Source organism: Ctenopharyngodon idella, chromosome 20 (assembly GCF_019924925.1).
Source record: "Ctenopharyngodon idella isolate HZGC_01 chromosome 20, HZGC01, whole genome shotgun sequence".
NCBI classification, from domain to species: domain Eukaryota; kingdom Metazoa; phylum Chordata; class Actinopteri; order Cypriniformes; family Xenocyprididae; genus Ctenopharyngodon; species Ctenopharyngodon idella.
In genome coordinates, this window is record NC_067239.1 from 24,424,133 (window position 1) to 24,436,331 (window position 12,199).

A 12,199-nucleotide genomic window follows, 5' to 3' on the forward strand; every position below is an offset into this window, starting at 1 on the left:
GCGCGCGCTCCCTTATCGGAGTTCAGCTGGAGCTCTTTCATGCTCATTCTGTGACTCGCAGGGGGATTTACCGGGGGAAGAATTGCAATAAATACGTAATCAGAAAAACCAACTGGGTCTGAACAACTAGAGTAGAAAAACAGGTATTTGAAAAAGAGAGAGAGAAAAGTTCTCCAGTCCCTTGCAAAAAATCTGGCGCAAAGCCTGTGGGGAAGACTTTATTTGCTTGTGTCACGTGTCACTGGACATTTTAACCAAAGAATTACATAAGGAGATTTTTTTATTCAAACCTCCATTTTAGGTTTGCTTTCTCATCCTTGTTATAAACAGACACAGCAAACAGACATTTATGCGTCAAGTGATGATGACAAAAGTTGCTTGTCCAGACAGATCTTGAAATCGGATTTTCATTTGGCCTTGGTCTCAGAAGAACCAATTTATCATGGTCCTGTCTTGGTTCTTGCTTTAGGTCTGTGCAAGCTGTTATTGCGCCATAATGCTGAATAGAACCCTCAGTAGCGTCATTTTAAAAGGCTGAATTCAAACTTCCAGCAATTTATTCAGGAATGATGGAGTATTTTGACGATTTTTACTGGTTCTGCTCTGCTTAAAGATCAGCCAAGATATACCTGGATGAGTTTCAGACTACCATTGAAAAGCAGCACAAGTCACTGCCCCACTCTGTCTCTATTCATCTTCTTGACTCGCATTGTTCTCACATTGACTCACACCTTGGGAGCAAAATTTCTATTATCTAATAGAATGTGTTATTTTAATTATTTAAGTGTGTGTGTGTGTGTGTTTACCACAACACATGTTGTCTGATGTAAATGTGGCTTCTGGTAATAGGCTAAATGAATATAATTCGCCACTGACTTGGGTTGCATGAGGTAATGTCATGTTGAGTCAGTGACATCTGCTGGCATTTATGACGCTCTTGAAAAAATTAATTACAGAAGAATGTAGGCTATTGAACTATTTTCTGCAGTAAGTTAACAGGTGACCTTATGGCTTTCCTTCACCATTATCTAAAATCAGCACCGAAACATGTCTATCACGTTTTAATGAAAAGGTCTTTGTGCTAAATTTCTTTTTTTCAAGTATTCAAGGTTCCTTTTAATGAGACATTTTTTTACCCTTTCCAAAGATGGAAAATGACATAATTCAGAATTAGAAAACTTTTTCATTAGATTTGTAGGCTATTCAAGTTTTTTAATTGCATTTTATTTTTATTTATTTATTTATTGAATCAGATGTCGTGGGAAAATCAGTGTACTTTTATTTTAAAAGAAATGGGAAAATTGCGTTTTTATTTCAATGACTTTTTGTTCTCAGATATAATGCATGTAACGATGTAAATAGACAAACCCATTACAAACATCTGAACATCTATTGAACGGCATCATACCAATAATATAAACTCATATAATGGAGTCCTCCATCATGCCATTGATCTCTATGAGCTAACAAACAATCAAGCTCGGTCATATTTGATTGACAGCTATGCTTGCGTGTGCACCACGTGCGCAATGACCGTATGACCGCCAGACCCCAGTACTCTTATTTCGGTAATTAGCATCTCTGTGGCCATAATGAACTATTCTTTGCTACGTTTCTTTGATGTCTTGCCTGTCTGTTTTCTCTTTGGTTTATGACTCGAAAAAGCTCGCCGTCAGAAAGGCGCCCCCAACATGCTGCTTTTCCAGCAGGTCTGTCTTTCCCTCGGGACGCAGTGACATGAGAGCAGGACCTCGGTTCTGATTAAGAAGGGGGATGAACAACACTCCGCCTGGATTACGGTTGGTGTGTGGACTTTTAATAGACGATTTAACGTTTGTGAAACGTTTCTTACCGTGTGAACGTTTCTTGAGCTGTTTTAGAGGAAACACTACTGGGAAGTCTAGAGAAACTTTCAGTAGGCCTGTTACGTTAGCTGTTGTCAGAGGTAGATAATGTAGTACAGATATATGTTAGAAAGAAAAACAGTTTTTATTTAAACAATTATATACGTAACTATAAGTTATAGGTGTCTGGAAACCCTTCTAAGGACCTCAAAATCTCAGGATATCACTGCTTAACCAGTTTTCAAATTGTTTTACAAAAGGCTTGAATTCAATTGCCTGTTTAATGAATTATGAATACATTTGTTAACCTGTTAATTGTTGTTTTCCATTATGTGATCTGCTCAGTGATACAATTGCATTTTGTTGCAATTGTCAGGTTTGCCCTGCTCTATTGTGAGATACAAGAGTTGTTTTTTCGCTGACATAGTTGAATAGGGATTAGCCTATGGGCTGACCACATGTCCTGTGGCCTTTGTCATTTTCCTTTTTTTTTGTTTGTTTTTTTTTGCACTGAGTGAGTAAATTGATGAAGGCACTGTGGGTAAAAGAGACTGCACTGACAAGGGGTTTCTAAAGCGAAAGGTCATTTTGAGGTTCAGAATTGCTATCTGCCTCTGCCCGAGGCCAGAAGACTGGCAATGATGCTGACAAGCAACCATAGAATGCTGAAGAGCTGTGAAGCCAAATTATGTCTTTAAACTACATCAAAAACTTTTATGAAGGATGTGTAAGTATGCAGTCTAAAAAGTTTTAACTTGTATGCCAATTTAGAGATATATTGTGGTTGAAAATGCTTTTAGTGAATGTGTGTTAAGATCTCTTCATTACATGTTTCAGCTCAGGCCTCCGACGGTGATAGGCCAGTTCCACACGCTGTTTTTCGGCTCTGTGCGTACGTTTTTCCTTGGAGTCCTTGGATTCGCCGTCTATGGAAATGAGGCCCTCCACTTCAGCTGTGATCCGGACAAAAGGGAATTAAACCTTTACTGTTACAACCAGTTCAGGCCTATAACACCTCAGGTAAAAGTGCATGAAAGTATATGCATTAGTAATCTAATAACCTAAATCAAAATATGTGTGAAATGAGAGCCAAAAGTGACCATGGATGTATGGAAGTAGTAAGAAAAAAGATGAATTCTGGGAAACTCTAACAGCTTTTGCTGATCAAGCCATTTAACTGTAAGATTTGGAGCTTATTTAACTTAATCTGTCATTTCCACTGCATGAAGTTTACTACTTTTTTCTACTGTCTTAAAACTTTCAGAAAGCAGATAATCAAAACCTGGATGTAAAATTCAACTGTATTTCAGTGAATATGAGAAGCTGATTTTGAAGATGTATAATGGCCTATAATATCTTTTAATTTTTTGGTGGAAACTTGAATTAAAAACCATATTAGAGGGCAAAAATGACAAATTGAAAAAACAAAAACAATCTTAAAGTCACCATGAAATCAAAATGGACAATTCTTATTTTTATTTTTTTTTATGGAATATATTGCAGTATTTATTATAAATAATTTATTTGTGCACATCATTATTTTTTTTCTTTAATTCAGTTGCAGTGTTTAATTAAAATAACTTCCCCTCACTCTCGCAGCGACATCCTTTCTCTTCTCTGATGATGTTTACTGGCACGAGGACAGGACAACCTGTCACTCACATGACATCACAGCAATAGCAAACCATAACAATCCAATCAATTCCTGATGGAAAATATTAAGCCCCACCCTACATTTTCTTGTTCGAGAAGCTGCTTCATTCAGATATACATCATCAGATATACAAAAGACTATTGCAACTTCCGTTTCATGATGTTTTAAAGACAGCAAAGTAACATAAAATGTTTTTTTTTTTTTGTGTGTGTAGGTATTCTGGGCGTTGCAGCTAGTCTCTGTCTTGGTACCTGGAGCTGTATTCCATCTTTATGCTGCCTGTAAAAATATAGACCAGGAGGAGATCCTTCAGCGGCCGATGTCCACAGTCTTCTACATCATCTCTGTCCTGTTGAGAATAATTCTGGAAGTCTTAGCATTTTGGCTTCAGAGCCACCTCTTTGGGTTCCTGGTTGATCCTATTTATATGTGCGATGCCAGTGCCCTCGCGAAGATCTTCAGCATCTCGAAGTGTATGGTCCCTGAACACTTCGAGAAGACTATCTTCCTCAGTGCGATGTACACCTTTACCATCATCACCATACTCCTCTGTATCGCTGAGATTTTTGAGATTCTGTTCCGAAGACTTGGCTATTTAAACCAGCCAGTGTCTTGAGAATTTAGAAAACATTGTTTGTTTTTATGTCTTCTATGGGTCTCTGAATGACAGACAGGACATAAACCCACATACCTCTGGACTTTCTGATGGTAGACACAGAAAGACATGTTTTTAACTGGACAATTTATTATTCCTTTTCTGGAAAACACAAAACAAGCCTAATTAATAATGACAAGGGACTCATTAATATTTTTAGTTATAAGCCTAACATATTTAAGCCTAAATAAGTCACCTCTCTAGCAGGGGAATCTTAAATATATATATTTTTCATATATTAACTTATGTAAGCTAATCTAAACCCACATAAGTATTTAGTAAGTAATTATTCTCTCTCTAATATTATTTTCATATTTAGTTTTATACTTTATATTGAAGTACTACACAAATTGCGAGTACTTTTTTGACAAATATTTAAATTTCAACAATGATTCATTCTTCTTAAAAGGGAATAAGGAAGAATAAGTACATGCAACATAGCATCAATTTCTAAAAGCATTTTTAATTGGTCACTGGTACTGCACAACTTAGTCACAATTACACACATTGATAGTATATTAATCATGGTGTTGATTTCCATATAGTTTTGAGTCCATTTGAGAATTATCTTGTGTGTTTGTAGTATTTGTATCTGTACATTTCATCAGGCATCCATCCAACTTTTGTTATTATTCTCAGCTAAGTGTTTCATCTCAGGTACAAAATGGCATACTGTGAACTCTTATTTTGTGTCAGCAGGTAACTATTTATTATAAGAACATGATTTATGCATTACAGAAACATCTGACAGCAGGTCTGGCCTGCACATCTTCTCACAGTTGCCTTCCCACTGTTTCAACACCACAGCTGTTGGAGTAATAGCTTTTGTATTATGTTTAGAGAGTTCATCATTTATATTGTTTTTATTTTATTTATTTATTTATTTATTTATTTGATCACCAGTGTCTATGGGATTTATGGTATGATTATGCATGAAGATCTTCATATGGGTAACATAATTGGTGCATATATTATGACTGCCATAATGTATTATCAGTCTAGGGAAATATTTAGTGTTAAGTAACTCATAGTCAGAATAAACAGAACTGCTTGTGAATCCACGGCACTCTGTCTGATACAATGCTTTCAAAATGTTTCAATCAAGTAAAAATGTTTAAAAGAGTTGTCACTCTTTTTTGTTTACACCGACCATACCATATCAGTATACCTAACCTATAGGTTCTCCAAGCATTGTACAACATTTAAAAAAAAAAGAAAACTGTTGATTATTATAACTCTTTATTAATGTATATAGCACAAGGACAGAAGAACAAAATAGAAAAGCATGCGATTCATGTAATATATAGCCTATAATTAATTAAAACAAATAATAAATTAATAAACAAATAAATTACAAATGACATCTTAAGATATATGAATACTAAATAAAACTTTTTAAAGATTTATCTGTATATTAGTCAATATGTCTTTTATGCAGAATAAAAATAATGGCTAATTCGTGTCGGTCACTTCCTACTCCTCGCCTATGGAGGTCAGTAAAGGCGTGGTTGCGCGTTCACGCGAAGACGCGGAAGCAGCTCCTTCGCGAGCGCTTGTCATCTTTGTTGTTATTAGCCATTTTTCGGCTGTTGTAGAAGTTTGTAACAGTGACTTCTCTTCAGGATGGCTCTCCCACCGCAGCTGAAAGCGATCCAGCACCATTTAAGAACAGCACAGGAACACGAGAAAAGAGAACCGGTGGTCGCTTATTACTGTAAGCTTGTAAAAATATCGCTTTGTTTTGTTAGCTTGTCACATAGCAGCCCCTCCCCTCTCACTGGTTTATTAAATGTGTCATTTTTTAGATTATCCCAGTATAATTCGAATAAAATGCTTTTAATCACTCATATTTTTTTTTACATGTAGTAGTTCGAAATGTATTTAAAATAGTCTGTTGTGGAAGTTAGCTTAAGTTTCTTTGCTAAGCTAACTAACATATGCTTTCTTGAGCAAACATTTATTTTAAACCGCCCAATAGTATAGAATATTTATAAGATTTCCCAGCTGGATAGTTGTAGTTCTCCACAAACGCAGTCTTAGCGATGGAAATTTAGCTACAAATGTAGCAGGACTGGCTAACTGGTTTTTAGAGGTTTGGCTGAAACTTCACTGCATCACGAGTACATCACAGACTTTTATGTGCTAGATTTAATTTAATGCTGTTCTGATATGTGTAGTTGAGAGGTAGTCATTCATTAAGCATGCTATTCAGTTTGTTTTTTTGTGGCAAGTCAAAAAGCAGTCAGATATGTGCTGAATCATGTAGCCTAAGGGACACTGACAGTTGCTGCCATTCTCACCACGCAGTGCTGGAAAAACAAGTTCCTTGTCCGTCCATATTGAGGTGTGTTGGGATGGAATGTGAACTGGCTAGGGAAAATTTTCTACAACCCCACTTACAGTATATTTCTGAATGTATTTTGCTCAGAACTTGTAATTGTTGTCATTATTATGACACAATCTTTTCATTCTGCATAGGGAGGGTATCAGTGTCGTAAAGGCTTTTTTTAAGGGCTTTTGAAGGACTTTGGTACAGCGGAAGAGATGAATCATCGTCTAGGTGTGTCAGACTTTGCATGTAGATTTACTGTAATAGTTTTGTACAGACTATTTAGTGTGACATAGACTGAGATGAATTGTGACCCTTTACGTCACAGAAAGGTGACCAGCCCGGACACTCAAGGGCCCCCAGGGACCATCTGCAGGCCTTGAGCCTCTAGATGGTCCCCTCTTTCCCATTATCCCGTAAGTCAGTTAGGTTTGGGGCTGGGCTCATGTCATGTGGTGCATGACACATGCATATTTTGTAGCCATATGCTTCTAGTGATGTCATAAAACTCTGCAGTGAAGTAGTTCTGTTGGATGTAGCTATTGCAAATCAATGTGATGGTAACTGCGATATGGAAAGACAGTGCCGTTGCAGTTGAAAGAAGCCAGATTGCATTTCAACAGAATGTGAAGTTCTGGGGAATACTGGACAACTTCGATAATACTGTTATAATTGAACAGCTATTAATTAGTGTGCGTGTTTTGTATGCTTCCTAAAAAATTAATAAACTAAAAATGATAATTAGTACTCAAGGGACATTGTAACATGTTTGATAATGCTCACAGAATCAGATGTTTTACAACAATAGCATACATTTAGCCTGATGGTTGCAGAGTGTGGTGTGAGGTAGATTTGACATTACTCGTTTTATTTTACGTCATGGCACAACGTATAGGCTCTGTGTTTTACCGTCAGCTTGTGTTGAATGAATTATAAAATGGTTATCTGGTGGTCTTTGCTGATATTCCAGGTTTTAATTGTTTGTATTATTTGTCCCCAGTTATGTTTACCAGTTATGAAAAGCATCTGTGGCACATGTATATATTTTATACACAAGTATTTATTATGTAACTTTGATAATTACAACACAATGATGAACAGATAAGTACCTTGCAAATGTTCAAATGTAAATATATATATATATATATCAATCAAACATTCATGACAACCATTTTTTGGATTTTAACTAATGATCTGTTAAACTTTTGTATAGTTTGTTAATGGTATCAAGACAGATTGTTCAGTATTTTATCTCTGAGGCACACACAACTAGGGTTGGGAATCGAAAATCAATTCCAATTCTGGAATAGGATAAGGTCAGGAATCGGATACTTGCTATAAAATTAAAATTTCAATTCCTTTTATCGATTCCTTTGTGTGCATTTTAATATGACTTTAAACCATTCAAGTACAAGAAGACTCACGTCTTCTTCTGTGTGTGCGGACACATCTAAAATGTGCGCACAGAAAGTCGCTTCTCATACTGAATAGTGTGCGATACTCAACTGCGTACACACAAAAAATATTTCAAAATATCCTCGTAAACACAATTGGTTATGTCTAAAGTGAACGTAAACAGTTGATAAAGAAAATGCATAGTATATTGGATCCAAGCAGCTCTTAAAGTGACAGCAGCCTGATATTCCTGCTGCCGTCTCTATAATAACGTTAATCACACAACAAAAGACAAAGAGAAAATTCAGTTGCTGTTCTTGACTGAATAACTTTTGCTATTTGTAATGTATATTTTATTTATAAAGTGCAGTTTTATTTTACATTTGATTACAGTTTCTGTACCTGAATACCTGAAAATCTTAAAATACTGTTTATTTAAATCGTATCTTTTTTCAGTTGTGCGATTTGCTAATTTGTTCTTTTTTAAGTGTTTACTTGTCTATAATGCTTGGAATTTATATTAGTTAGTTGTTTTTGCAATGGCATTTTTAAACCATAGGCAAAAGTTCCTTGTGTAAGTGTTCTTTAGCCTGTTGATTTTTGTTCATGGTATTCAGCTACAATGAAATGTTTTGCAATAAGACTTAGAATAAATGTGAATATCTAAGTTTTTTTTTTTTTTTTTTTTTTTAACCTTATTGGAATCAAAATTAGGAATCGATAAGAATCAATAAGCCTAATCGGAATAGTTAATGTTCAAACAATACCCAACCCTTCACACAACCTTCCTCACATTTTTTTTTTTATTGGCATCCTACTAAGGGAAAGTCTTTGGTCATGAATAGTAGTGTTATTTGATGTTCACAGACGTATCTTATGACTGAAAGGAAGACATTGTTATGTGTATGCCAATTAGCCTGAGAGTTAAGAATTCGTTAACATTTAATAAGTTGACTGGATGCTCCTGGAAGGTTACCAAATGTTTGCATGACCAAGATAATAGTTACACGCTATACCTTATACTTTTTTTTGCCTTGCTTTCTTACTGTCATGGCAACCATTTTCAGGTATACTGCAATCTTGGAGTCTAACCTCATCAATGGCAGACCTCCCACTGCTCCTACAATTTTCCATTTCTGTGTAGTGAGATATTAGGTCCTTTCTTGCTGAGTCTAAATGTCAAACTTCATATTTGTTTTATGACCTGAGCAATCCATGAAGGCAAAGGGGCAACTTTAAGAAAATGTTAGACGTAATCTCTCTTCTTTGTTGGGCTGTTTCTGAACTCTGAAGGAGAAAGGCAGTCCAATTACTCTCACAAAGACTACGTTTAAGGCTCCAGATTAATGCCATCTTGATGTTTCAGGGGCAAATACTGTAGAGAAGTTCAATATAAATCTGTTTTGGAACTGCTTTGTCACAATTTTTTGACTTTAGTTTCTATGTTATAGATGACATCTATCTAGCTCTTTGAAATGAGTGATACTTGTTGAAAGATGAGTCTGATTCTTTCTGCAGGTTCACTACCATTCAAAAGTTATTCAGTTATTCTTTTATTCAGCTAGGATGCATTAAATTGATCAAGAGTTACAGCAAAGACATGTATAATGTTGCAGAAGATTTCTATTTAAAAAAAAAAATGCTGTTTTTTTTTTTTAAACTTTCTATATATGAATCAAACAATCCTGACAAAATGTATCCAATTTTACATTAACATTAAGCAGCACAGCTGTTTTTAACATTGTTAATAATAATAAATGTTTTTTGAGCACCAAATCAGCGTATTAAAATAATTTCTAAAGGATCATGTGACACTGAAGAATGGAGTGATGATGCTGAACATTCAGCTTCACCATCACAGGAATACATTACATTTTAACACATATGTCAGTCGAAAACATTTTATTTTAAATTGTAATACTTTTTCTGTAATATTACTGATATTATTAATATTAAAGGGATAGTTCACCCAAAAATGAAATTTTTGTCATCACTTACTCACCCTCATGTTGTTCCAAACCTGTATGAGTTTCTTTCTTCTGTTGAACACAAAAGAAGATATTTAGAAGAATGTTGGTATCTAGACAGTTGATGATAGCCATTGACTTCCATAGTATTTTTTCCTACTATAGATGTTAACGGCTGCAGTCAACTGTCTGGTTACGAACATTCTTCAAAATATCATCTTTTTAGTTCAACAGCAAAAGGAAACTCAGGTTTGGAACAACATGAGAGTGAGTAAATGATGACAGAATTTTCGTTTTTGGGTCAACTAACCCTTTAATATCACTGTATTTTTGATCAAACGATTAGGCCTCTGTGAGCATAAGAGACTAATTTCAAAAACAAAAAATAATCTTAATGACTCCAAACTTTTGAATGGTATGTATAAGACTACTGATGGAGAAATTATAGAAAAGTGTGCCAGATCTATCTTTTTAAAGATCTCATAACCCAATGTTTGTAGGTACAATCCATGGGAATGATCTGTGAATTATCACTTCTGAAAGTTATGGCTTTGAACACCTGTCTGTTGCTCTGGGTATGAAGTACCTACTAAACATCACGTGAATATCTGCACAGTTTAGCAAAGTCAACACCCAGTCGCACAGCTTAGCACCTTTTTATTAAGAGTTTTTTTTAATCACACATCTTTTGGGAGATTTTGAGCCTTTTCATCATCTCAATTCATATGTTTTCATATAATGGTTTAGGCTGTGTATTTATTCTGAGCAGATCAGTTGCGTTGTGTGTAATTTTGTTGTTTTTACCAGTTCATAGTGTAAAACACTGTTGACAGTTAAGTATAAATGTTAAAACAATGTATGTCAGTGTATTTTTAAACTCTTTATTTTATATTTACACTGTAAAAAATTATTCATGATTTATCACAACATTTTTTCTTTTGTCAAATCAATTTAATTAATGTGGTTCAGATAACATCATATTTTGAGTTTCTGTTGATTAAACCAATCGCCTTCATTGTATTAACTCAAATTTTTAATTTCAATGAACTCAAAATTTTAAGGCAACCAGGCAACTTACTTTAAGTTAAAACAACCATTCTTTTTTACATTGTAGTCAGTTTCCATTTGTGAATGGCTAATGTAGTGTTTCAGAATATACAACGAGGTTTCTGATTCTGAAAGTTGTTTAAAGTCAAGTTGTACTTAGAGATTTTCCTATTAATTCTAAATAAGCATTTTCTTGAGAGGGTGAATTCAGTGTGCCACTGGAGGTCAGCATTGACATTTAAGTGAGGGAATCAGGCCTTGCTGGAATTGTTTCTGTTATTAGCTTACTGGACCCTTTTACTTGAGACTTTATCTGTTGTTTGCTTATACTCAGAGTTTTAAAATAGCAGATGATCATGGTCTGTTAAATAACTAGATGCTGATGATCTAGCAGTCTTGGTTATCTTATTTTTCTTCTTTATCCTAAAAGTTTAATATTCTTGGCTTGGAAGTGAATCACAATTAGTGATTTTTTTATTTTTTTATTTTTTTTTTTCCTGTTCTTTTATAACACATTAAAAACTTTTTTTTTTTTTTTATTATAAGGATTGATATTTTCTGTGAAGGCATCAAAATGTGCAACAGCGATGTGCTCGTTGCCAGATTAATGTGAGGCAGTCTTCAGTTGTGTGTGTTTTTTGAAGCAGAATGCTCTTCTGATGCGGTTCTGCTCTGGCTTCTGTCTCTTTGACAGAGCTCCAGTTCTCTGATTGGCACCATGCTGTAAACCTATGGAAAAGGCCCTCTTTGACATTGTTTTCCTTCCTTCTTGCTGGACCTTATCCAGTCTTCATACTGAGCAGCAGCTACATAATAACATCCTTGTAGTAGGGAAAGCAGAGTGCGCGGGCTGACATTCCTGAATATACAATTCAGTTCCTACTGCAGATGTCAGTGAAATACTCGGGCATGTCCTCGACTGAGGAGTCACGCTGTCTTTCGTCTGTCAAACGTCAAGCTTGCGTTGATGCTTACTCGGCCATAATGAGCATCTGAGATATTGTAGTATGCTTTGTTGTGCAGTGCTCATTCAATGGGTGCAATCTGGTGTTTAGCACAGGCACATGCAAGTAGTCTAATCATATGACCATTAAGAAGAAAAAAATGCGTATTTCTGTATGAATTTACATTTAGGCCACTTAAAAATGTCTTCTGAATTAGGTTTAAATGACTTAACATCTCCAGAGTTGTTTTAAGTCACTTGATGCTTTGTGACATCTTTCAATAAAAACACTCTTCTAACATATAGTTCACACTCCTTATTTCATTAAAAAGTACGTGAAATAAGGAGTGGCAAATAATAGATAG

General features: G+C 35.2%; 2 protein-coding genes across 2 annotated transcripts in view; both read left to right on the plus strand.

Annotated features, from left to right (window-relative positions):
• The first annotated feature begins 1,479 nt into the window (after positions 1–1,479).
• gje1a (gap junction protein epsilon 1a) lies at positions 1,480–4,718 on the plus strand. Its single transcript, XM_051875280.1, has 4 exons — positions 1,480–1,568; positions 1,666–1,803; positions 2,682–2,864; positions 3,713–4,718. Exons 2-4 carry the CDS (start codon positions 1,774–1,776, stop codon positions 4,112–4,114), a joined length of 615 nt encoding a protein of 204 aa, XP_051731240.1. The 5' UTR covers positions 1,480–1,568; positions 1,666–1,773; the 3' UTR covers positions 4,115–4,718.
• Positions 4,719–5,644: 926 nt separating this feature from the next.
• Positions 5,645–12,199, plus strand: part of vta1 (vesicle (multivesicular body) trafficking 1) — a 33,173-nt gene continuing 26,618 nt past the window's right edge. The window contains exon 1 of the mRNA XM_051876562.1: positions 5,645–5,867. Coding sequence (XP_051732522.1) covers positions 5,777–5,867 — 91 coding nt within the window. The 5' untranslated portion in view covers positions 5,645–5,776. The remainder of the gene's footprint in view (positions 5,868–12,199) is intronic.

Bases quoted from the DNA above. Each gene is read 5' to 3' on its own strand.
- gje1a (XM_051875280.1), top strand. From the start codon at position 1,774: ATGAACAACACTCCGCCTGGATTACGGTTG. The intron at 1,804-2,681 runs GTGTGTGGACTT...TACATGTTTCAG, and splicing joins CTCCGCCTGGATTACGGTTG to CTCAGGCCTCCGACGGTGAT. The intron at 2,865-3,712 runs GTAAAAGTGCAT...TTGTGTGTGTAG, and splicing joins TCAGGCCTATAACACCTCAG to GTATTCTGGGCGTTGCAGCT.